Here is a 27,643-nt window from a genome sequence, read left to right on the forward strand (position 1 = left end):
CTACTTAAATATACCAACTCTGAGATCACACTACAGTGAGGAAAATGGCAAAGTAACGGAGGCGGCCAAGCAATTTCTTTCCCAGGGAAAAATGGCTTGTATGCCGTTTTGCTATTTTGCTGTTTCGTGCTTTCAAGCTCGATCAAGGCGCATTCAAAGGATTGTGTCTTCGATTTATATAATAGGAACCCTAACAATGCATAATGCAGTCGACAAGTACATACAGAATCGGCTATAGTCTCCTAGTATCACATTGAGTAATATAACGACATTAATTTGTGACAACTTTCATGGAAAAAACATAGTAGATAACGGTGACATGCTAACTACATTGGAACGGCAATGAGCATGCTGCTAGTAGCAATTAACATGAATAACACATGAATGTTTTATTTATTATACATCTGGAAAAATAAAAATACTAAAAAATCTTTCCACAAAAATTGGAGCCAAAAAAATAGTGTAAAAATAAGTGCTTTTGTTCTTTAAGTAGAACTTCTTCAGATTAAACACAAATAAAAGCTGCAGTCTTTAAAAACATGAATTAACCAATCAGTCTACAAAACCAGGGCTTCAAAGATGTGTTCTCTGATGAGCCCCATCAGTCCTCCAGAAGTGCTGCAATCTTTGGAGGCAGTCGGGGGTCAACTTTATTTGCACCCAGAAACCTGGGCACACTTGACAAAAAATGTATTGGGTGCTAAATGTAATATCCAGTGGCTACTAGCTACTAAATTCCCTTTTCCTTCCCCCTTCCAAACACCAGCAAGAAACTCCCTGATGTGCCACCCAGTCAGAGGGAGCAGGCAACCCAAGAAGTTCAAAAATTGCTGCAAAAAAGTAATCCACAAGGTCCTGACCAAACAGAGGATTTGGAACTTACTCCTGCTTCTTTTTGCTGTCGAAAAAAGACAAGGGACCCAAGGCCCATACTGGATCTAAGCAATTTGAATCTTTATGTAAAGAAGTTGAGGTTCCAAATGATTGTGGTTGAGTCCATTCTGCTCCATATTGCGCAATGCTGTTTGGATGTGCTCAGTAGATCCCAAGAATGTGTACTGTCACATCAAAATAGACAGGCGCTCCAGGAAATGCTGCACTTTCGGCTGTGAGCCAGTCACTTTCAGTTCAGAGCACTGCCCTTCGGACTCACTACAGCCCATGGGTGTTCACCAAATGCATGGCAGTTGTATTGGCTCACATGAGACTCAAAGGATTTCGGGTGTTTCCATATTTAGACAATTTGCTCCTTGTCGCTCCCACAAGGTATCAAGTTGTTTAGGCAAGAGATCATCTGATCCAACTCTCACACTCCTCGGGTATCACCATAAATTTAAGCAAGTCTAATCTGACTCCTGTGCTGAGCCTAGAAACCTAGAATTCTTAGGAACACAGTTGAACATGAAAGATCAAATAGCTTCTCTTCCCCTACACTGCATAACGACACTGAAGAATCATTTTCCGGAACTGTTATCCCACCAGTCCCCCCCCCCCTTGCATGGCTAGTCTTACAAGTTCTGGGGTCCATGTCAGCAGCGATTTTTGTTTTTTTCTTGCAAATTCTTCAATGGACATTAGCAGTACATGCAAATTCTTCAATGGACATTAGCAGTACAATGGTCTATACTCTACCAACTTCTATCCATTTCCATCAGACTGATGTCAATCTGCAGATGCCATATCTGTTGGTGGATTCAGTCAGACAACCTATTTTAGGCAGACCCTTTTTGATTCCCCTCCAATAGCCACAGTGACCATGGATGTTTCCCAATTAGAGTGGGGGGGGGGCATTAGAAGGAAAAGATGGTCCAAGGCACATGGTCCCCTGTGGAGACCAGGATGCATATCAATGTCCTCGAGACTAGAGCAATTCTACTAATGCTGCAAGCTTTTCAAGACACACTCCCTCTAGGGACTGTTGCTATTCACACCAACAAAATGTCTGTAGTCTGGTACATCAACAAGCAAGGAGGAACCCATTCTTACCCTTTGTGAAGGGAGACCATGAGTGTCAGGGAATGGGTGATCTCTTTGGACCACCTTCTGGTTGCAATGCACATTTCCCAGGAAAACCAATGAGCTGGTGGACAGACTCAGCAGATCTCTCATAATTCCACACAAGTGGTTTCTCAAGCAGTCAGTAGTGAACATGATCTTCAAACAGTGAGGTCAACTTTGCTGCAACCTTTTTGCCTTTCCCTTCAACAACAAATGCAGAGTGTTCTTCACTCTGATCCCCCCCTCTGGGGTGTCCCAGAGGATGCTGTGGTGCACGATTAGCCCCAGGGTCTCCTGTATTCTTATCCCCCTCTTCCTATTATCCGGAAATTTCTTCAGAAGGCAAGCAGACTGAAGAGCTCGGTCATCCTCATTGCCCCTTTCTGGTCTCAACAGATTTGGTTCCTCTTCCTCTGGTCTCCTCTAAAATGTCCTCCATGGATACTGGAGCTAAGACTGGATTTCCTCTTTCACCCATTAGGATTGGAACATCCCAATCTTCATTCCTTCAAACTGATCGCTTGATTTCTCCACTTCCAACCATAGTGAGACAGTCCAGGCTTGTCTTCTCAGTTCGTAACCTCATTCTAGCCTCTCAAAAAATGTATACTAAGAAGTTCTACAACAATAAATGGAAAATGTTCATTGTTTGGACTGCAAGTAAAAATATTGATCTCTTCTCGGCTACTGACTCGGGCATTTTGCTTTTTCTTATTACCCTATTTAAAGAAGGAGCAAGTTTTTCTAGCATCAAACTTCAACTAGCAGCAATTTCCAATTTTCATACGATTAACCAATCTTGATCCCTGTCTACCTTTAGATTGTGCAGAGCATTTATGAAGGGCATTTTTTGTTGAGACCACCCACTAAAGATCCTTTGCCACCATTGGACCTCACTGTTGTGCTGCAGAGTTTAACTCGAGGACTATTGGAGCCAGCAGTTAGTTGCGACTTTTTTGTCATGGAAGACTATCTTTTTAGTAGCCATTACTTCAGCAAAGAGCATTTCTGAACTACAGGCATCATCTTCTAATCCTCCATATATAATTTTTCATAAAGACAGGATTTCACTGCATACCAATTCCTCTTTTATGCCTAAAGTTTCCATTCAGTTACCAGTATTGTTTTCAAATTTTTCCAACAAAGGAGAGTATATTCTACATCTCCTTGATGTTCATAGACAACTATGTTTTTATCTGCACAGAACAATGCAGCATAGGAAGTCAGACCAATTGTTTATAGCCTTCTTAAGTAACAAACTAGGCCAAGCGGTGTCTAAAATCACACTGGCAAAATGGATTACTGACTGTATCACCTTCATTTATTCCCAGAGAGGCTTCAAACTGCCTCGACCTCCTAGAGCACATTCTACTAGATGTATGGCTACTTCTGCCTTCTCATCCAGAATTTCCATTGATGAAATTTAGCTGATTTTAAAATTTTAATTGCATATCTAATGAGCATTGAATTTGTCATATGACTACCTTATGTTGTTTTTTTTTCTTTCTCACTGTTAATATCTATCAGATTTTAAGTCTTCAATTTGCTATGCTACCTGTATATAAGACTAAGTATCGTAATTGCATTCTCATTGTATACAGTGTCACTACCTGCTACTACTGTAAGAACTGTCTTCTAGAAGCATTGTTACATAAGATTATTGGTCTTGTCTCCCACTTGACCTATTTATTCTGTTCTATTCTTTTTACCGTTATGAATGCCTGTCACTATTTTTTTTCTTTATTGTATTATACGATTTTCTTTCTACTAACATAATAGTCTACTAACAATGGAGCTTTTCTCCCCGGGCCTCCGCTGAAAAAGGGTTTTATGCCCATTCGGACTCTCCCAGTAAACAAATGTGAAATTAAAATAAATAAATTATGCAGTAACCACCCGATCAAACAATCGCACCTTTGTTGCGCACTGCAAATTGGATATCATGTCTAGGAGCAGGGCTTCCTTTGGCTGGATGGTGCTCCAGCATATCCTTCCATGAGGGACACCCAGGAATCACATAGCTGGGGACTCTGACTGTATTATGAGGAGGAATGAAGAGGACACCATCAGATTAGAAAGTTATGCCGTACCATAATTTGGCATGTGTGTTGTCCATCTTCATTCCTCCTCACCTTCCCTCACAGTCATTCCCCTGCCTTATTCCTTATAAAGGATCTATGGAAGATGGTGGGGCACTTTGTTCCCATGTCTGAGCCTCATTTGCCTTTCTTCTGTTTTGTTCTGGTTATAGATAGATGGTGAATCAGCAAACTAGATATGAGGTGCTTAGGTAGGTGTAGTGCATTATGGGTAAGAGGGAGGAGCTCAAGATTCGGATCCAAGTCTAGAAAATGTGGCCAAGCTGGATCCAAGACCCTATCATGAGGAGGAATGAAGATGGACAACACGGATGCCAAGTTATGGTAAGACACAACTTTCTATTAAATAAAACAAAACTATATAATTAGTTTTGCCTGTAAAGATTGATGCATTATTACAGCTGTAAGGTACAAATATGTGTTTGGATCAGGACCATATGGTTACAGATCATGCATTCTTACCTGAAATTATACCTTTGGTAAATAATGAAGAGCTTGGAGAAGGGAGGGCGTATTGTATATGATCCTTCTCTTGAGTAATGTAATGCAAAGTGGGATTTGAAAATGTTTATTTTGAGAGATTTAGTGGAACAACCTTATTGATTTGGGTGGGGTTATTGCCTAAATCTTCACTGTACAGTCCTGCTGTGTGGACCATTTTTTTAATATTCTTTTTATTGAACATTTCAGAATATACAGCATCGCCATTGCTTAAGAACACCATCAAATTTTTTTCTTTTTATGTTGTCAACCCTTGTTGTACAATAATTCATATAGAAATAAACCTTTATATAACAGTGCTTAATATAACCTTCTTTTATTTAATATTGCAACCAACATGATATTAAATTGCACTTTTGTTTTCCCCATCTCTCACTTTGGGAGAGACTACTACCCATTTTAATTATGCCACTTGTAGAGCAGATACTGTAATGTAACATGGGACATAAATTGTCTCCCAGTCTGCTCCACTGAACCTGACAAATACCATCTAGTATAATCAGGAAGAACTTTTCTCCCATTCCTTCCTCATGTTTTCCCTACATTCTTATCCCTGTCCCAAGAACTGCTAGTGCACACCTTTCTTTTCTCAAATTATTGATCTGACCCTTTCAACCTTTACCTGCTCTTTCCATCCTCCTCTCCATCTGACCCCAAGAGTAAAAACTTCCAGCATTTTGGGACTTGTTTCTCATATGCTCTTTCCCATTCCATTATACAGCTATTACATAAATATGTAACTGTCCTGCAATCCTAAAACATAAGCAGATCTCCTGCTTCCTTCTCACCACATCCCCAGCATTTTCCCTCCTCCAACTTACATCTCAGTAACTGAATCACCTATGCAACTATCTAGAATAGTAATTCCATATAATAGGTACAGCTTTATCATATATTCTCAACACCTCATTCCATTCTTTTTCAGATATAAATACACTCTCCACTGTACCCCACCTCCTCCTTAATTTTTCCATCACCAGGCTATATTACTCTCAACTAACCTTGGATATATCTTTCCACATTTAAATTCTCATTGCAATGAACCTCTTTAATAAATACAGTCAACTCGGGAAGAAGAGGTAAATAATCAGTATCATACTTCCCAGGCCTTAAGAACTAATTTCATTTGCAAAAGTTTTAACCAGTCACCTGCCTTCAGGCCAAAGCTTTCACTCTCTTCCTTCCAACTTCTAAATCTCTTCTTGTACTCTTCTTCCTCTCTGTATGAAAAATAATTGGTCTTATTAAACCACCTTCTCCTTCATCCTCTCCAGTTTAGAGTTTTATCTTGTATTTTAATATTAGGATTATTCTGTACACTCACTAATCTGGACTTCCTAAAAGCCTCACCACTACATCCTTCTACTTTCCACAACTCCAAAGTCCTGTTTAGCCTAACATTCTTCCACTCCTCATTCTTCTCTTCACCTTCCTGGCCTTCCTAAGCTCCTAATATGAACTTTAACATTGCTGGCTGCAGATACATCTGGAAGTCAGACATCCTGCATCTTCCCTGTTTTCTTACCAGTCATAATGTTTCCTTCACTATTCTACTCCACATCCGTATTTCATTCGTATCTTCTGAACCCACTTTGTATCTTATCCCTGTAGGAGATGCCTAAAGATGTATAGAACCCTTGAGCTGCTCCGATGGTGTAGATGGATAAAGCACTAACTTTTACCCAGCTGACCTGGGATTGATTAGAGGCTCTGGCGGCGGCTTGCAGAGTGCAGGAAGGGGAGGAAAGGGCAGGGAAGGGCATGCCTGTCTTGCACAAGAAAGCTGTTGTTGATGCTCCCTAAGGGAAGGTCTTTGGATATAGCTGAGTGTGCGGGGAGACAGGGAAAGGGGAAACTGGGTAGGGCATGGGTAGGGCATTTAAAAAACACCCCACTCAGATGGAAGCATACATATCTGAACCCCCAGGGTGCCCATAGATCCATGACTAGCCCCAGCAATTACTGGAATAGACCAGGGGGTAGGAGAACGGCTGCTAGACCTGTCAAGGACATAGGGCACTGTGGGCTGGGCTGGTACCATGAGGTCTGAGGGGGACCAAAAAAAAATGTATAGAACCCTCGGATGTATTTTATCTGTACTAGATTTTATTAAACCAGCTACTCTGCTGACCATTACTTGGCTCAGCAACTCACTGTAATTTTTTGGCAGTGTCGAACCTAAAGTCCTCTAAACTCTCTCTCTCTTTTTTTTTTTTTTTTTTAATAACAAAATTTTTAACCCGTTCCTTCCTTCCTATCAACTCCTCTCTTACTTTACCCACTTCTTTTCCAACTTTGACTTTCACGGTTTTCTTCCACTTGCATTTAAATCCTGAATTAATTCCAAGTTATTTAAATATCTTCCAGACTTACTGCTTCACTAGATCCAAAGCATTTATTGCCAACATACAATTACCTGCAAACCGCCTAAAGATTTTTCCACTTGCATGTTACTTTTTATAAGCGCTCTTATACCCCCGGTGCTAGTACTTCATCACTAAAACAAATAGTCTAGGGGACAAAGGGGTCTTGCCTTGTAGCCCTCCCTAACTTTACTGTCTTCATTAATTCCCCATTTACTAACAGCAGGGGAGTCGTACTATACTTTGAACCATTCCCTAAACCTTGGAACAATGCCTGGCATTTCTCAAATTCTAAATAGAAATCCCCAGTTGGCTATATCAAATGTCTTATGAATGCCAAAAAAGACAATCCCTGCATGGCTCCAACTTTATGGTGTCTATGGAGTAAGGTATTTCCTCAGTTGCCATCTCTTGGTGTCTTCTCCTAAACAAAACTTCTGTGCATGTCCCTATTGGTCTAGGGAGAATTCCTTGTATCCTCTTGGCAATGATCAAAGTTATGCTGTCCTGGTTTGAGCTTTTCCTATATACCCTTTGGTAACAACAATACTGACTGTGGTAAAAGTACCATTTGATATATGTTCCAGTATTGCATTATTATATATCTCACACAACTTATTACTATGTTTTCCCATCTCATATAGAAGTCTCCAGGTAAAGCACCTTCCCCTTCAAACACTTGCATGGTTTTTCCACCTCCCAATACTGTGTTTCCATATCCAGGTCTAAGTTGCACTGAAGTACCTTCTTTTTTTCTTTTTTTTTTTTCTCTCTCTCCTCATCATTCAGTGGCTGCCTAGCCTGATATGTTTTAATATGCAAACTCAGCATTACCTCTTCAATACCTTCCTTGTCATACCAGATAACACTGCCCTCCCCTCTCGGACCCCCTGTTCTCTTGATCTGCTTTTTATCTCTTAACCAAAAGCATTACTAAGTTTTCCCCATGTACCCTCTACAAATCCTTATCTACTAGCTCTTTTTCTTACTGTAATTTCCATCTCCAGAATTTGAGTCTTAATATTATTTTTCTTCCCTCATAACTATTTTTAACCACACCCATCCTTATTCTCACTCATCTACTTTGTTCTTTTCTTGACTTCTCCAGAGTCTCTCCAAAGACTTAGTCTGCCCTTTCCTCGCACAGCATCTCACTGCATGCTTCTCATACCTGTTCCCTGTATTGGCTTCAGCTCCTTCACTTCAACATCCTTTCACCTTCTGTTCTCATGTTTTCACAGTTCTGCAACCAGGGATCTGAAGTAGGAGATTCATTTGTCTGCAACCTGTGGGTTATGGATCCGATGTCTGATCCGAACCGGCATGGTTTTCCAGCTATGGATCCGAGCTCTCGGCTCCTCCCCTCACCCATAATGCCCTGCTCTCCCCACATGACCTCAGATCTAGTTTGCCGCGCTGGTGACCAGATTGGTTTTCTTGAGCTCTACAGCTAAGTGGATTTTCTAGTTATTCTAGTGCTAAAATTTAATATTTTTTTGACAGTTTGTGTGAAAGTTTAGGTTTCCCTTTTGGTAGTTAAACTTATTTAGTTGTTTTAATATTTTGCAGTTAGTTTCCCTCCCCTCGCTGGTAGCGTAGTGTGTGTTTGGGCCTGTGTGTCTGTCTAGTTTACTTTTACTTTTTTAACATTAGTTTAAGTAATTTCTAGGCTCTTAGGATGTCAGAACAACCTAAGGCTATTTTTCCGAAGTGCTCCGAGTGTGGCCACAAGCTTTCCCCTGCTGATGGCCACACTCGGTGCGTTCGATGCCTTGGGGTTGGACACCTCACTTCTGGATGTTCCATTTGTGCAGGGTTCAACCCCAGGGCATTGAAGGAGCGGAGGTCTAAGCTGGTCCTGGCGGGACTTTTGCCCCCGGACTCGGCTCCGACCTCCGCTCCTTCCGGGGTACCGTGTCTGCGGTTCCCTCCTCTCTCCCCCTCCTCCTCCTGGGACTCAACCTCCCTGTAGTGGTTCGGAGGAGAGGGAAGCTAGAAAGAAGGACCGGAGGGCGAAGCACCATAAGCGGCGGGCCGAGACCTCTGTGTCGGCCCCGCCTGCCAAGCGGGCTTCTCCTCCGGCCTCCTTGTCTGCTGGTTCCCCCCTCCTCGGCTCCGGTCACCTGTGTGCTTTTCACCGGGACCTGAGGAGGAGGAGACCCGATCTCCGTCGAGGCTATCCAGGAGGCACTCAAGGCCTACCTCGGTAGCCTCGTCGAGATCGACGTATAGTTTATCGGACGCTGATCTGGACCGGATGATGAGAAGGTTCATCCAGGCCCAGATGCAGATGGGAGTGCTCTTGCCTCCCCCCCTCTGGGGGGGAGCTCGACCCCTTTCTTTAAACCGATAGCTCCTTCTCCGACCTGCTACCCAGGTTCGGAGCACTTGGAGCCGAGCAGCTTCGGAGCCGGGGGTGGGTCGGCACCGATAGTACTTGGTACTTCGGATCCGACCCTGCCCTCGAGTGCTTCGGATCCGACCTCTCGGAGCCTGGATCCGAGCTTTGGATCCGGGGGATCAGTGCTCCTTCGGCGCAGTCTGTGTCGGAACGCACTGTCCCCTCGGATCCGAGTGCTTCGGCGCCGGCTCCGATCCACTCCTCGGATCCCAGGGGGAGCCGATTGTCGGATCCTTTGGTCGAGGTCAGCTCCCCCTCAGCTTTTGATGTAGTGGAGAGGGCCCTGTTGAGGGTTTCCGGACCCCCGGCACTTGCTTCGGCTCCGTCCCACGCTCCATCTGCACTGGACCAGGCTTCCACCATCCGGCCTTTTGGACAGCCCGCTCCTTTGCCCCAAGTTGTTCCTTTGGAACAGGTCACTGCTTGCGAGGAGTCCTCTGACAGCCCCCCGGAGGATGCCCCCCGCAAGCATACGTGCAAAAGGAGGCACATAGACTCCCCCGAGTCTCTCACAGAAGACACGGACTTGGAGGAAGGGGAAGGCTCCCCAAGATCACCCCCTGAGGATGTCTCATTTGGAGACATCATGGAAATGCTTCGCATCAGGGGGGGGGTGGTCTGCCCCCAAGTCTTCCTCGGACGAGTCCGTGTTCTTGGAGGCATTTGAAGCAGGCCCGTCTACCTCTTGGGTGTCCCCTCCTGCCGACCCCCTGGTGGACCTCATTACCACCAGGGTGTGGAAGGAACCGGACACCGTGGAGCCAATCCCAAAAAGGCCCGACCGTATACTCAGTCCCCCGGCTGACCGTGCCCATTGGAGTAAGGGGCCTCCGGTAGATGCCATGTTGACGGCGGCTGCCACCAAGAGGGAACTTGCTCAGGAGAGTCCCTCAGTCCATCCTCCGAGCAAGGAGTCTCGGAAGATGGACTGCTTGGGGAAGCGGATGTTTAGTTCAGCGACCTTCTCAGTGAGGGTGCTGAACTACCTGGCACATGTGATTAGGATGCAGCGCGATCTTATAAAAGAATACGCTGCATCCCCCCCAGAGTCCATGTCGGAGGAGGAGGACAGAGTGCTGCACTCCACCCGTATGGCCACTCTCAGGTCCGTCACTAATACCTCTATGCCGCTACTGTCCCATGCTATGGAAGGTGCCGCTAGAGCCGCAGGGGCAGGCCTAGTTACCAGACGTCAGGCCTGGCTCCGTCATTGCGATTTCACGGAGCCCTTCAAGGCGTCATTTGCGACCCCCGCCTTTGATGGTTCTGCCCTCTTTGGCAAAACTGTTCGTGATACTTTGACCCAGAGCGAAAAGGACGGGAAGACGCTGTCTGCCGTTGGAATCCACTTCTCTGTGCCCCAGAGGCCCTATTCTAGGAACCAAAAGGGCCAGAAGAAGATGTGGTTCCGGAAGTCGCAGCAATCCCAGCCTGCTCCGGACATCCAGTCCTTCCGTGGCAGAGGAGGACAGGGAGGACGCCGCCCCAGGGGCAGAGGGGCTCCCAGGAACTTTGGGTCCAGAGAACCCTTCTCTGAACGGCCCATGCAGCAACCCTGAAGGGTTGCCCGGCTGCTCCACTCTGGAGGCAGTCGGGGGACATTTTTCGGAGCACCTAGCGGCATGGGAGTCCATAACATCAGACCGCTGGGTCCTCCAGATCATATCCAGAGGATACCGTATCCCACTTCGTCACATGCCAAAATTGAAGTCCCTCCCCGACGTTCCACCCGGTCAGTGGGAGGCCGCTTTGGCAGAAATTGGCCATCTGCTAAAGAAAAGAGCCATCCAGCCCGTCCCCCCAGACCAGATCGGATCAGGGTTCTACTCCAGGTTCTTTTTAGTGCCAAAAAAGACGGGGGATCTAAGACCAATTTTAGACCTTTCACTCTTGAACCTGGCAGTTCCCAAGGAGAAATTCCGAATGGTTACGTTGCAGTCTGTTCTCCCCCTTCTGGGAGAAAACCACTGGATGTGCTCCATAGACCTCAAGGATGCGTACTACCACATACTAATGGACAGGCGCTCCAGGAGGTTTCTCCGCTTCGGCTGGGAGCCAGTCACTACCAATTCGGGTCCTTTCCTTTGGTCTCATCACAGCCCCCAGGGTGTTCACCAAAGTATTAGCAGTGGTAGCGGCCCACCTGAGGCTTCAGGGGGTGCAGGTCTTTCCTTACCTGGACGACTGGCTTCTCACCGCCCCAACAAGGCATCTACTATTATTGGCGCGAGACTCCTTTCTCCATCTTGCTCCCCATCTGGGCATCACAATAAATACAGAGAAATCCAACCTAGCACCTACGCAGTTCATAGATTTTATAGGTGCCAGGTTAGACACGAGACGATTAAGAGCCTTCCTCACTGCGGACAGAATTCAGAATCTGCAGCTCCAGGTGCGGGCCATTCTCCACTCCAGCTCAGTTCCGGCGGAGTTGGTCCTGAGGGCTCTAGGGTCCATGGCAGCAGCGATAGCGCTTCTTCCCCTCGCCAGGTTCAATATGCGCATCCTTCAATGGACACTCCTAGTTCAATGGTCGTATCTTGCTCTTCCTATGCATCATCCCATTGCGATCAGCAAGGCTTGCAAGCGGTCCCTCCTGTGGTGGCTTCACTCTCCAGATCTCCACGGAGGCCGCCTCTTTTGTGCTTCTCCCCCTCTCGCCACGGTGACCACGGACGCCTCCCGCCTCGGGTGGGGGGGGGGGGCATTTTGCAGGCCGGATGGTCCAAGGCACGTGGAACGATTCCGAGACCTTACTGCATATCAACGTTCTAGAGATGAGAGCAGTGCTCTTAGCATTGCTAGCACTTCAGGCCTTTCTTCCTTGGGAACAATTGTGATTCAGTCGGACAACATGTCTGTTGTCTGGTATATCAACAAGCGGGGAGGAACCAGGTCTTACCCTCTTTGTCGAGAAGCCATGAGAGTGTGGGAATGGGCAATCTCCACCAACCGCTTTCTCATAGCAACGCATATTCCGGGTCGGTCCAACATCCTTGCGGACAAACTCAGTCGCACCATTCTCACCCCTTACGAGTGGTCTCTCAATACTCAGGTAGCGGAACGCATCTTCGCACGGTGGGGAACTCCTTGTTGCGATCTTTTTGCATCTCCCTCAAACACCAAGTGCGACAGTTTTTTCGCTCTAATACCTCCTCCCGGGGGTACCCCAAGAGACGCTCTGGTGCATGCTTGGCCACCCGGTCTCCTTTATGCTTACCCCCCCTTGCCTCTGATGCTCCAAGTTCTTCAGAAAGCCTCTCGGTTGGGGTGCAGAATGATTCTCATTGCCCCATTTTGGCCTCTACAGATCTGGTTCCCTTTCCTAAGGTCTCACTCAGTGAATCCTCCTTGGATTCTAGATTCCATTCCGGATCTGATATCTCACCCATCCCATCTATCAATCCCGAATCTGGACAGCCTGAAGCTGACTGCTTGGCTGCTCCAGTTCCACTCCTGATCAGGACTCCTGGTATTTCGTCCCCAGTTAAGGCCATCCTGGTGGCGGCTCATAAGCCATCCACCAGGAAAATTTACCGCAGCAAATGGAAACGGTTCTCCTTGTGGGCAGAGCGGCAAGGTCTAAACCCCTTCACAGTTCCCCTTCCTCTGGTGCTTGACTTCTTAACCACTCTTTTTAATGATGGTGCCAGTAGTTCCACGGTCAAAGTACAACTTGCGGCAATTTCTCATTATCATATTGGTCACGACTCCAGTCCTCTGATGTCTGCCAAATTGTGTAAGATTTTCCTGAAAGGTACCTTTCTTCTCAGGCCCCCGGTAAAGCAAGTAGTTCCTCCTTGGGACCTTTCTTTAGTCCTTCAGGCCTTGACCGCTCCTCCCTTTGAACCGGCGGCGACGGTAGATCTGAAATTTTTATCTTTCAAGACGGCCTTTTTAGTAGCCATTACCTCGGCCAAGAGAGTTTCAGAACTTCAAGCTTTATCGGCCAAGCCTCATAACTTGGTCTTTCATCCAGACCGTGTATACCTCAGGACCAACCCGTCCTTTCTTCCTAAGGTAGCTTCTGAAGCAAATATTAATCATTCCATTAACCTCCCTGTTTTCTTTCCAAAATACCAAAACAAGGGTGAATGCAAGCTTCATTCATTAGATGTTCACAGGCAACTTAGATTTTATCTAAACAGGACAGCCGGTCATAGGCAATCCGACCAGTTGTTTATTTCCTTTGCTAAATTTAATTTGGGCAAGCCAATCTCTAAAGTCTCCTTATCACGCTGGATTTCGCAGTGCATCTTATTGGCTTATCAAGCTTCTGGAAGGCCCGCACCGGAGGGAGTACTTGCCCATTCAACCCGGTCAGTCTCTACCTCGGCGGCCTTTAAGGCTAGGATTCCTCTGGATGATATTTGTTCAGCAGCCACTTGGGCTTCATCTCATACCTTTATTTCCCACTACAAGTTGGATATTACATCTAGGGGTAGAGCATCCTTTGGCTCGGGTGCTCCGGAATATCCTTCCATGATGGCCTCCCAAGATTCAGGTAGCTGGGGACTCTGTCCCACAGGTTGCAGACAAATGAATCTCCTACTTCAGATTTAGAAGTTATGTACTCACCATAACGTTCCATCTGAGTAGGTGTATTCATTTGTCTGCAACCATCCCGCCCTCCTATCCCCCTGGCCTTTTCAGTTTCCTGCATATTGTGTGTTACCCTTTTTGGGGTATTCATGCTGTTGGCAAACTCGATCTGAGGTCATGTAGGGAGAGCAGGGCATTATGGGTGAGGGGAGGAGCTGAGAGCTCGGATCCATAGCTGGAAAACCATGCCGGTTTGGATCCGACATCGGATCCATAACCCACAGGTTGCAGACAAATGAATACACCTACTCAGATGGAACGTTATGGTGAGTACATAACTTCTAATTTCTACCGCCACCGTAAGGCAACAGAGAGACTGACACCACACAGTGGGGAGTCAGATCGGGTGGGATATCAATTGCTGCTGCTGTATGTCATGATACACATCTGTGCTGCAGCTGCCTGGTTAGTAGTGAGTACCTTTTAACAGTGTGCTTGGTGCTCCCTTATAGGAGTGGAGACTGTGTCCTCTGAGGAGTTCTTTCAGGGCATCCTGTTCTCTTGTAACTCTAAGGCCCTGTTAGTGATTTGAGGTTTGAAACATTGGTTGTCATTCTGCCCAAGTATTCTGCCTTCTGCAGAAGTCCTTTTGTTGTAAATTATAGCCTGTAAATTAGCCCATTGAAGGTAAGGTAATAATGATGATGAGCACTCAAATGTCTTTTACTTACTGGGAGCTGAATTTATTGCTGTGTTTAAATTTTAAGTTCTCGGACCGTAATAAGAAAATGTTTTAAATTCCAATAGGAAAGTGTTCAGGGATTAAGATTTTTCTGATATTAATGAAATCATTTACCTAAGGGCGGCCACGGTGGTGCAGTGGTTAGCATTGCCACCTCACAGCAAGAGGTTCTCCGGTTCGATCCTAGGCTGGGGTGCCTTCTGTGCGGAGTCTGCATGTCCTCCCTGTGGTCACGTGGGTTTCCTCCGGGTGCTCCGGTTTCCTCCCACATCCCAAAGACATGCTGCAGGTGGATTGGACACTCTAAATTGGCCCTAGGTGTGCGTGTGAGTGTGCCTTCTGTGGAAGGTTGGGCGCCGAGCTGGCAACTCGACACCGTAAAACTCCACTGCCATTCAATGTGCGGACAAGGTGATCCGCTGTGGCGACCCCTAACCGGGAAAAGCCGATAGAAGAAGAAGAAGAAGAATGTAATCATTTACCTGCTTTACTGTTTATAATAAAATTGTTGTCAAGCTAACATGCTCAACTGATTATAAAATATGCTTGGTAAAGCTGATATTTTGTAATGGAATCATAGTGACACCAATGTGATTCTTCTAAGGTATTCCTTATGCATAAAAGAAACCTGGATGCATTTTATCTGCTTGTCTAGTATACATTTTTCAAACTTATTATATGATTATCTAGCTGCTGTTTTGTTTATTCACATACTGTTAATGTTATTATTTTCTACAATACCAAAATGTTGAAGATGCAAAATAACACTCAATGGGCACCAAAAAACTTTTGGCCACTGGCGTTTTTGGCCTTGTATAAAGATGTGTGTTAATGCTGAGTTATTATTTTTTTTTTTTCCTTTTGAATTTTGTTGGCGTAGCATTAACATTATATTCATGATTTGTGTACCACATTTACAAAGATTGTAAATTTCAGGATGGAGTAAATAAAATTCTTAAAGTTGTAAGCATCTGGTAACCTAATGTTCTTAATTGTTTGCAGGCTACACAAAGGGAACGGGGAGCAATGCTTATAGATATAATCTTGAAAAAGGATAACTATGCCTTCATATCCTTCTATAATGCCTTGCTTCATGAGGGGTACAAAGATCTTGCTGCTGTTCTTCAGGATTGCATTCCTCTTATTTCTCCTGAACCTGAGAAAGGCATTCTGGATGGAGTGACACCATACGGTTAGTATGCTGTCCTGGAATAGTATTGAGTAAGCTTTGTGTGCACATCCTTTGAATAACATTCAAGTTTTTCTTCATCAGATCCTTACACCAGGAGTTCTTCCATCACAGGCATCATCGGCTGGTATAATATTTCTCAGTAGGGTCTAATCAGCAAGGTCCTGTATTAGTATCATGGTACTCATTTTAACAGGTAAAATGGATGGCACCAGTTTTAAATTTCTATTTTCATGCAGAACATAACTCCTTGACAAGGGTATAGTGCCATCCATCTTCCATGTTGTCCGGTATACTCAATTTATAAAAATTCTGTGAATTTATTTATTTTTTCTCACATCCTGATCCCTTGCTCTTGCTTGCATGATTCACACCTTCAGTAAGTATTCCAGTGATTGGCAGTTTCCCTGTAGGGCACTCAACTCGAACAGTTTTGCTTATGGGAGCCGTACAGCATAAAATATTTCTTTTTGATAAAAAATTCCAGTTGATGACCAGTAGAAGATTGATCAGGTATCTAGAGGGACATGTAATATAAAACTTGTGGTATATAAAATGGGGAAAAAGAGATTCCTTTTCCCTACCATCTATACTATTACTGGACACTAATCCATATCTGGTGATTTTCTGAAAAAGCAGAACTTGTCAGTGGAGCCCTTTGCTGTCTTCCTCAAAGTCTGAACTCTATAACCTTAAGAACTGATCTCCGGGTTATTTCTAAAGTATGTAATTTGAACCAAATAATTTGGTTAGAGCTGTAGCCTACAGCTAAAAATGGGGTGGGGCTATGTAGGTTTGTCTACATTTCATTGTGCATCTTAGATACTGGAGAAGACTAAGGCAGATTGTAGCTCTTAGCTTTTTGTGAAGGGTTGGACAGAAGATGAACAGGCAAGGGCTTATGAAGTGGATCCTGAAGTCTGTTATAGCTGTTCAGCAGAAGTAGGGAAAGCCTTAAACTGTGAAGTGACTACTTCAATGGCTTTCTTTTGTAATTCATTTTTGGAAGACACCTTTGCTGTATATACTTAAGCGCTGGTCTATACGTTTGCTAAGTATCATAAGCTAGACTTGATTTCTTGAGTGACTGCTTCTTTTGAGATTGCTGACTGCACTCCAGGATAAAGATGGGTTCTTTTTTGTGCCTTGGATTGTTTTTTTCTAAGTTTACATTGAAGCTGTGTCTTGTGATGTGAATATGCTATGACAGACGCCCTGAAATAGAGAAAATGTATGAAATAAGTTCATGGTAAAATGATGTCTTCAAAAGCATCTTCTCACAGTTAATCTCTAGAAATTCCTATTCCTTAGTCTCTCAACTACCTTTCAAGAGTTTTACCAGCATCAGTGATCCTACAAATTCTTGATGTCCATATCATATCCCCCCCATGTGAATAAGTTCCTATTTGAACAGTGCTGGTCTCATCTGGGGAAGAACTGGGCAGGAGAGAACTGTAGAACATATGCAGGTGCTGCCCATTCTTTATATGCTACTGTGAGTAATGTAATGATATAATTATGCATCACTGATAAGGGCAGCCAAGAAATTTGATCCTGGATATAAATGCCTGGAAGAGGAAACACTCAGTATATGAATATGCCATGGAACAGAGCTTGTAAGCACCTCGGGTAACTTTTTCTAAAGAGTTCCTGCTTAGAAGATCCCTTCCCGGGTTTACTACCCTGTGTGTCAGTGCCACTGGATGAACTCGCTCTGGAAAAAGTTAAAAAAACAGATTCAAGAAGATTATTCAATTCATCCTAGGTCATCTTGTATATGCATTTGTGGAAAATTTGTGGCTGACTGTAGTGTTTACTTCTTACAGAGAAGTTTTAATTGTATCCTCTCCAATATTTAGATGTGTTTCTCCGTTTTTAATCCTCTGGTGATAACTCACATGAGCCTTTGGAAGTGCATACAGTAATTTTTGAAAAAAATCAGTCTCCTCCATGTTTGAAATAATTACATTTGGAATGCAGTTATTTCCACATAGTTGAAGTATGGATGTTTAATTCTTGTATGCTGTTGGCTGCTTGATGCAGAAGGATAAAGCCCAGGCAGCAACCCAGATGATCAGGGGTCAGATAAGCAACCAGGTATTGGAGGAGCTGAGGGGTGAGAGAATGAGGAGCCAGCTCACCTGTCCTGGGGAAAGGGAGGCAGTTCTGACCTGCTGCAGTGCTGTTAAAGTGGGTATGTGGCATGCTACACTGTGGATCGTGGCTATGTGCTGGGTGCTGCCAAGCTGTTTTCTGTAGCTTAGATATTCACACCAAACCTCTCAACTGTCTACATGTTTGCTTCATATTTTTGGTCTTTTCCTCATAAAATTGTAGTTTTTCTGGCAAATAACTGAACAGTGAAGTCCCTAAATGACAGACTGGAGGTCAACTGGGAAGGCTATCTGAAGCTGGTTCCCCTCCATATAGGGGAGTGTTGCAGCTTGTGGCAGCAGCTCATGCTGGGAGATGACTGCTGCCACACTCTACTCCACCCTCACTGTGGGTGGCTGGAGCCAGGAATCTCTGTCAGGACTGTCAACTGGGCCTTGAAAGGCCACAGAAATACCTCACAAATGGAATCCATTGCCTCCAACACCTGTTCTATGTGGACAGGCTCAAATCACTATCACTTTACTTGGTGTTGTACAAATTGCTCAGAGGTGATCCGTGTCTCTCCTACAAGGTAATCTTGGACCCTGCCCTACTAGAGATGCTCCATATCCATAAGTCTAACTCCTTGTGCATTACCCGTTTGAAGGGCATGACTGTAATATGCAACATTAACAAAACCTGCTGGAGAGACAGGTTTGTCTCCCAGAGGCTGCCTGTCTCTGGAATAGACTTCCCATACACGTCCAAGTACCTCACTGACCCTCTTCAAGTGCAGCCTTGATGAGTGGATGGGAAACCACATATTTGTCCTAGGGGTTCCACCTATGTCAATGACAGGGGTGACAGGTGCTGACTGAGGTTTCTTTTTGGGGATAAACTCTTAGCTAGGCCTGTAAGAGCCCCAGGGCCATTAGTTTAGTGACCTCCTCTGATCCTATGACTGTCCTCAGTGTAGCCCAACTGGAAGGCTGACTGCAGGTGCCCGGGGTCCGTAGTGGTGTCGGTGACTAACACATATCAAGGAGTCTAAGAGGTGCAGGAGTCCAAGAATGAGTAGGAGACTTCATGGTGCAGTGAAAGTGAGGGCCAGCATGTGCACTGGCTGAGATGGAATCCCTACCACCTGTGCAGAGGTGCACAAATGACCAGAGCCAGAGGAAACTCTGGGGAGGTCCTTAGTGGTCCTGATTTGCAAATTGGTCGTTCGATATTTGTATAGGGTTAAAAGACTAACCAAACCTTCTAGTAGCTGGTTCCCTCCTGTAGTTTCCCTCAGTATAGCTGGCACTCAGCAGAGTTTTAAATCATAAAATGAATGTTCAGAAATATTTTGGACAAAACGGTCTCAACCTATTCTCAGCTTTTATATGGGAAAGCGCAACTTGCTGGCTTGAAGTGGAGACTGGAATGTCAGTGCCTAGTGGGCCACTTTTATCTGTCTTGTATGTAACCGACACTATTTTTTCATAGAAATGGATGGGCTTAAGACCTGTGAGGAGACTGATATTTTACAGGCAGGAAAGACAATAGCACGGGGGAGGGGGTGAATGCCAGAGTTGTGTATTCTTTGTTAAGAGCTGAGCATTTAAGTCCTATTTTAGTTGACCTGGTGAACTCTTCATGAATGAAAGTGCTATAGTTTTGTGCCCGATTGAGCACGATATAACTTTGGTTCAGTCAGCTGACCTGATGAGCTGTATTGGGGGGGGGGTAGAGCCCTGGCTTGTTTTCACTTCTAAGGATAAATTCAGTCCATTGTTTCATTATGTTCACACACACAAGACATTAATAGCCATGAACCTGATGAAGTTCTTTGAAGGGGGCAGGCAGCATGCACTGCACAGAGAGAATATTACTGCAATGCAAAATAACCATGAGTAACTAAGCAGGGGTATACTGTGTGAGGAGACGCAAAGTTATACTTTAAAGGGGTAGATGAGGCAGAAGGCAGTATTGTAAGTGAAGCAAAACTGTGCAAGGTAGTCTTATGCCTCATTGTGTAAAACTTACAATAATTCCTGTAAGAGCTACAGTAGGTAGCAGGAGCAGCTGACAGCAGTGATGATCTGATGTTGCAGGCTCAGAGAAGAAATATATAGCAAATGTGAAAGACCAGAGACTGTCAGCAAGCTGGCCATCTTATTGGCTTGATAAAAAGGGTGTATAAAAAAGTAGGAAAAGAGGGTAGGGCTTGCAGGGAAACCTACAGCAGAAACTTGGTAAGGTAAAGTGGGGTTGATAAGGATGGAAGGGAACCTTTACTTTTATGTGGAGAATTGCCTCTATTCTGTGCATATGGAGAGAGGGAGAGAGAGATGGAAAGAGGGGTGGGATGTAAGGCATTAAGGAGGGAGGAGAAAGAAGGGAGGATAGGCAGTAGGGACACGCAAGTACAAACAAAAAAACACAGATATGAACAATGGTGGATGTGTATTCTGATTGGAGGGAGGCATGGGATACACACAAGTAGGCGAGCAGAGGGTACACAAATAGATGGAGACAGAGTAGGGGTAAGAACAGCATTTCAGCTGCTTACCAACCCGGGGGACATTACTGGGACCCTATAGATGGAGGTTCTGGGTCTGGTTGTCCAGTTAGATGGGCTGCATTCATCTCTGGTAGCCTAATGGCATCAGTCAGCTGGTCTAGCAAGTTCAGTATCTAGTGCAGTAGGGGTTGATGCAAAGTGACACATTGTACCATATCCTGGTCAAGTGTTCCTCAGTGCCACATTCCCTTCTTTGTTAACCTGGAGCAGGCAATTGGGGCAGGATACCTGCCTGAGATGAGCCAGAACTCCCTACTCCATTGAATCATTCTCACCCCCTAATGTGCCTAAGTAACAGCCTTGGCCAGGATAGCAGCAGGCACTTATGCTTGATATGTCTGTACCACAGATAAAGCATAATGACCAGCAGGAGAGAGAAAAAGGCAAGGGTGACATTAGTGAGGAGGACCTATAGCTGGTACACCAAACTTTGTACAGGTTTGGAAATAGATGCCTATAACCCTGCTGCAATATTAGTTTTTGCTGCCTCCTGCAGCAGCTTGTGGCATTCTCCTCTGCCTGTACTGACAGATACCAGGGATTTTTGCAAACACACATCACAAAGATGGCGACTACAGTGCAGAGCTGCAGATTGATATATATGTGCAGGCAAGCAGAAGCCCACAGCTCCAGACACATATGTATGTGCAATGAAGTAGAAGCAGATACTGCCACATATAAATACAACATAGTTGAAGTAGCTCCTATACTACAGGTATGCACAGTGAAGAAGCATGAAATGGTGTCCATAGCCTCTCAGGGCCACTGCAGTGCGTCACCACTGCAGATCAGCACAGTGCCACAGCAGTATACTTGCCAGCAGCAACTAAGATAATTAAAAGTAAAACAACTGAGCGTGATCGTGTCTGCACATGCCATTATGACAAAACTTTTGTCTCACAAAAGGAATTTATTAATGGCTGGTGGGGTTATAGCTGCATGATAAAGGACAAGTGTACTAACAGCATTACTCAGTCACCAACTACTGCATCTTGTACATTGCATGATCATAAAACTGAAAGCTTTGAATGAATCTCCGGCTAAAGAGAAAGTTGAAAAAAAAAAAACTAAATGAAAATTAAGCACAAAAAGAAATGTAATGATTGTTCACTTATTTCTCTACCAGAAAATGAGATACATACTAGTGATACCGTAAACTCTTAGATGTTATGTGATCCTATCTCGCCTACATTCTGACTGATGGGTTCGGAGCCGATCCCTCGGCTCCGACTCGGCACGCTTATGCCAAAGAGCGAAGTCTCTTATTGACTGAGCTTACTATATCCCAGGATGCACCACTACCAGTCCCCCAGATCTCGTTTGCCGCTAACTTGCGAAGATGTGGTCTCGAGCTGGCTGAGCTGAGTAGTATTTTTACTAACTTTTTTTTTGTCAGAAATTTGCAGTTCTTGTCATAAAAAGCTGTTTTAACGGCTAATCTTCCTTTTTGTGTGTGATTGGAGTTTTGTGAGAAACTTTGTAGTGTGATTGGGCGTTGATTTTGATTTCAGGCCTCCTTCATCTTAGGGCCTTCCCGGTCAGTCAACCCCTCTTAAACCTTAGAGGGTTTCAAAGTACCCTTGAGTTAATTGTTACGGATTGTTTACCTAATCGGCAGCTGTAAACCGATTTTTAGGTAGTGTCAGTTATATCAGAAGTCAACTGGATAGTGTTGTTTTTTCTGTCAGGGATTACCGCATTTTTGTTATAATGTCTCAGAATCCTAGGCCTTCGGGCTTTAAAAAATGCACCAAATGTAATTTTAAGATGTCAATCACAGATGACCACTCTCTCTGTGTTTATTGTTTGGGTGCAAAACATTTACAAGAGTCATGCAGTGTGTGTCACGCTTTTTCCTCAAGGGTCCTCCAGGAGAGGAAAAATAAACTCATTCTTAAAGGTTTAATAAAACCCTCCTTTGAAGAAGCTTTGGCATCCTCTCCTTCTCCAGCTAAAAAGAAAAGGGCGTCGGCTCCGACCAGTCCATCGGATCCGACCGCCAAAAGACATAGGCAGGCTTCTCCTTCGGCTCCAAGGACTTGGGCCGAGTGAACAGTCTGCCTCGATGCCACCAGTCTCGACTCCTCTGGCTTCGGAGCCGATGGCTGGGGCATCGAGAGGCGGGTCACCTTCGTCGGCTCCACTGGTCTCGGAGCCGATAAAGGTTGCCCGCTCAGACACTTCCTCCTCGGCGCCGAAGTCCTCCTCGACACCGATGGAAACTAGTGTGGGTATTCCTTCGGCGCCGATAGTCATCGGGTCGCCTCGGAGCCGGTCCCCTAGCCCTTTGGGGCCGTTGGAGAGGCCATCTCAAACCCGTTCAGTATCCTCTCGGTCATCGAGGATGTCGGATTCGGATATAGACAGGGTGCTTCAAAGACTGTTCCAGTCCCCAGTCTTTCAAAATTTGTTTGGCTCCGACCCAGTTGGCTTCGGAGCCGATGGCCCATGCCCATGTTATTGCTATTCCTCCTCCGACCGCTTCGGCTCCGTCGGAGCAGGTGCTGTTGGAGCCGGTGGAGATCTTAGGGTCGGCTCCGACCCTTACTCCAACCCGGCCTTGGGTCGAGTTTGGTACACGGACTTCTTCGGCTGGACCTGGGGTGATGTTTGGGACCTATGCTATCGGTTCCGAGCCTCCCTCTCGGTGCTTGACTGCGGGACTTCCGTCTGCTATCATGGCTCGGGACAGGACACTCCCAGGATTCTGGGGTCCGGCTTTCAGAGCTATGAGGAGTGCCTTGGCCAAGTCTTCTTGCCATCTCCCGGCTTTACCAGCACCTTCCCTGGGCGTGGAGACTGGGTCTTTGGCAGTTCCCCTGTCCGTAGGCAGCGGAGCCCCTGGGCCTGAGGTTACCCCCATTGGGGTTCCCCTCCTCCTGAGGGTTCTTCGAGTTGTCTTCAGAGAAACCCCAAGGAAGAGATCGTGCAAGAGGAAGCACGTGGACTCCCCGAGTCTATTACATCTGACACTGATCTTGATGATGCGGAGGGGTCCCGGAAGTCGTCCTCGGAAGATGTCTCATTTGCAGACATCTTAGAGATCCTCAAACAACGAGGCGGCTGGATATCCAAACCCCCCTCTGCTGATGAGTCAGTGCTCCTCAAGGCCTTTGGGGCTCAGCCCTCCGCCTCCTGGGTGTCTCCGCCCTTCGAGCTCCTGGATTTAGTTTGTCGGAGGGCGTGGGAACATCCAGATACCGTGGAACCAGTCCCTTCTTGTCCTAATAAATTTTTGTCTGCCCCACCCGAGAAGGAGTTCCTGACTAAAGGCGTGGCTGTAGATGCCATGGTGGTGGCATCTGCTACACAACAGGACGTGGCAGAGGCTTCAACGTCCGTCCATCCTCCTAATAAGGAGTCTAGGAGCATGGACGGTGCGGAAGCGCACCCTAACTTCAGCGGCCTTTACTTTAAGGTCCCTGAATTATTTGGCACATTTTACCAGACTTCAGAGGGATCTGGTCAAGGAGCTGTCAGATTCCCTCTCGGGTAACCTACCTGAGCAGCTAGCCCAGTCGGTTAGCTCTCAGTTGGCTATCCTTACATCAATTTCTAACTCGTCCATGAGGCTCATTTCATATGCGGCCGAAGGCGGTAAGCGGCAGGCACAGGCGTGGCTCTACGGAGACAAGCCTGGCTCCGTTGTGTCAGTTCGGAGGCCTTCAAGTCTTCCTTCCGACGCTCCCTTTGATGGGTCCTCTTTGTTTGGACCTAAGGTTAAAGACACCCTTACCGCTGTGAGCAAGAGGGAAAAACTTTATCTGCCGTAGGTGCCGTTATTTCACTCCCTTTCGGCCTTATCCCAAGGCTAAAGGAGGAGGAAGATGTGGTTCCGTAAATCACGTAAGTTTTTCCTCAACAGCAGGAAGATTCCTTCCAGAGGCAGAGGACGGGAAATTTTTCTGGGAGACGCCGTCCCAGAGGCGGCAGAGGGCCCCGCAATTCTGGAGACCGCGAGTCCTTTCGTGGCTCTTCAGCCTCCTACACCTCATGTGGGATTGCCTGGCTGTGCTGCTCGGAGCCAGTCGGGTGCCGTTTGCCAAGCACCTAAAAGCCTGGGAATCAATCACTCAGGACAGATGGGTGCTTCGGATCATTGCGGAGGTTACACCATCCCATTCATATGCTCACCCCACCGTCCAAAAATCCCGGACCCACCACCCAGTCAAAGGGAAATCGCAGCCGCAGAAGCTTTAAAGCTGCTAGAAAAGTCATCCAACCGGTCCCCACAGACCAGATCGGATCGGAAATTACTCGAGGTTCTTTTTAGTGCCAAAAAAGACAGGGGACCTGAGACCAATATTGGATCTCAGCAGACTAAACCAATCCGTCACGAAATCCAAATTCGAATGGTCACGTTACAATCCATTCTCCCGTTGTTGGAGAAGGATGTTTGGATGTGCTCCATAGACCTCAAGGACGCCTATTATCACATACCGATACATCAGGCGTCCAGGAGGTATCTGCGCTTCAGCCTGGGAGTCAGTCATTTCCAATTTTGTGCACTGCCCTTTGGTCTCACCACAGCCCCAGGGTGTTCACCAAGTGTTTGGCAGTAGTGACTGCTCACCTGAGGAGTCTTGGATTCCAAGTGTTTCCCTATCTGGACGACTGGCTCCTGACTGCCACCACCAGGCATCTACTAATGGACAACCTCAAAGCCACCATCTCCCTGGGTGCTACCCTGGGAATTACATTCAATTGGTCAAAGTCTGTCTTGCTGCCCTCTCAGCACATAAGGTTCATAGGAGCAGAGATAGACTCAAAATTGATCGCGTTTTCTTCCTACCGAAAGGATCCAAACTTTACAAGGCCAAGTTCAAGCCCTGATTTCAAGATCCAAAGCCCCAACCAGGATGGTCCTACAAGTTTTAGGTTCGATGTCTGCCACGGTCCTTCTAGTTCCTCTGGCAAGACTGCACATGAGGATTCTTCAGTGGCTACTGTCAACTCAATGGTCCTTTCAGGACCTTCCCTCAATCATCCCATTATGATTACAGAAACATGCAAGCGGGACCTTCGCTGGTGGCTTCAGACATCCAATCTAAATCAAGGAAGCCCTTTGTTATTCCCTCTCCAGTGGTTACCCTGACGACAGATGCCTCCCAGATAGGGTGGGGGGGGCATTGTCTGGGCAGGTTAGTTCAGGGCTCCTGGCTTCCAGACGAAGCTCTTCTCCACATCAATGTATTGGAGATGAGGGCTGTACTTCTGTCCCTACAGGCCTTACACAAGTTTCTCCCTCAGGGCATAATCGCCATCCACACAGACAACATGTCGGTGGTCTGGTATCTAAACAAACAAGGAGGGACCAGATCTTATCCTCTTTGCAGAGAGGCCATGAGGGTGTGGGAATGGGCTGTAGCTACCAGCCGTTTCTTGGTAGCGACCCACATTCCGGGGAAATCAAATATATTGGCAGACAGATTGAGCAGGACAATTCTCTCTCCTCACGAGTGGTCCCTAAACGAAACAGTAGCAGCTCAGGTTTTCAGGAGATGGGGGACGCCGTGCTGCGACCTATTTGCAACACCACTAAACACGAAGTGCAAAAGGTTCTTCTCCTGGACTCCACATCAAGGGGAAGCAGCTATGGATGCTCTAGCACAACCTTGGCCAACAGGGCTACTTTATGCCTTTCCTCCGATTCCACTTCTCTCCAAAGTCATTCAAAAAGCTTCTCAATTGGGGTCCACAATGATACTGATTGCTCCATACTGGCCTCGTCAGGTTTGGTTTCCCTACCTGAAGAAACATGCGGTGGACGATCCTTGGACTTTAGATCTGACTCCGGATCTGCTAATACATCAGTCGGGGTGACAGCATCAGTCCCTACACTCCTTGAAGTTGACAGCTTGGCTCCTCCACTTCCGACTTTAGTCAGAAGTCACACATTAGACCCGGAAGTTATTCACATTTTATCTTCAGCCCACAAACCCACCACTAAGAAATTGTACCTCAGTAAGTGGAAGAGGTTTGCTATCTGGGCTCAACTCAGGGGCTTAGACCCTATCACTGCTCCAATCCCGGAGGTTTTGAAATTCTTAACATCTCTGTTTAATCAAGGATCTTCTGTCTCTACTATTAAAGTCCAACTGGCGGCTATCTCTAAATTCCACGAATCCATGGATCCTCCATTGATGAGCAGCAGACTATGCAAAACTTTCATTAAAGGTGCGGGCCTATTAAGACCCCCAGTTTTTCATCCTGCGCCTCCGTGGGATCTTGATTTGGTGCTTCGTGCATTAACATCTTCCCCTTTCGAACCGGCTGCTACATGTGAGTTAAAATATCTGTCTTGGAAAACTGCCTTCTTAGTTGCAATTACTTCTGCAAGAAGAGTTTCAGAGCTTCAAGCCCTGTCTATTAAACCACCGTACTTGATTTTCCATAAGGATAGAGTATCACTTAGGCCTAATCCATCCTTTGTCCCAAAGGTCTGTTCTAATCTCTGCCTCCAACAATCTCTAGAGCTACCAGTTTTCTTCCCAAAATTCTCCAATGAAGCAGAATACACTCTCCATAAATTGGATGTTCACAGGCAATTGCGTTTTTATTTAGACAGGACTCAGCAATTTCGTAAGTCAGACCAGTTGTTTGTGTCCTTCTCAGACAATAAATTGGGTAAAACCATCACAAAAGCTACTATCTCCAAGTGGATTAGAGATTGTATAACTCAGGCTTATTCTTCTTCGAATAAGCAACTTACAACATCTATCAAAGCTCACTCTACCAGAGCTATGGCGACTTCCATAGCTTTTCATTCCAAACTCGCTATATCCGAGATTTGTGCTGCGGCTACTTGGTCCAATCCGCACACTTTCATTTCCCACTATAAATTGGATGTGGCATCTAAAGGGCGAGCATCATTTGGTTCCACGGTACTCAGGAGTGTTTTCCAGTGAGCCACCCAGGATTCAGGTGCTAGGACGCTGTCCCATCAGTCAGAATGTAGGCGAGATAGGATCACATAACATCTTTTAGTTATGTACTCACCATAACTTCAGATGTTTGGGATCCATCTCGCCTACATTCCTAATACCCCTCCTTCCCCTGCCTTGGAGATCAGAAGAGATTGAGCGGTTTGAGTTCTACTGTTTTTATCTTGTTTCATCTGACGATGTTATATAATCAGAGCGTGC

At 45.8% G+C, this 27,643-nt stretch overlaps 1 protein-coding gene across 1 annotated transcript in view; it reads left to right on the forward strand.

Moving 5' to 3' along the window:
• APAF1 (apoptotic peptidase activating factor 1) overlaps window positions 1-27,643 on the forward strand; it is a 2,040,921-nt gene that overhangs the window by 78,385 nt on the left and 1,934,893 nt on the right. The window contains exon 3 of the mRNA XM_044087206.1: window positions 15,649-15,838. Coding sequence (XP_043943141.1) covers window positions 15,649-15,838 — 190 coding nt within the window. The remainder of the gene's footprint in view (window positions 1-15,648; window positions 15,839-27,643) is intronic.

The sequence above is a fragment of the Protopterus annectens genome, chromosome 11.part0 (genome assembly GCF_019279795.1).
Source record: "Protopterus annectens isolate FY-2018-M chromosome 11.part0, PAN1.0, whole genome shotgun sequence".
In the NCBI taxonomy this organism is placed as follows: Eukaryota; Metazoa; Chordata; order Ceratodontiformes; family Protopteridae; genus Protopterus; species Protopterus annectens.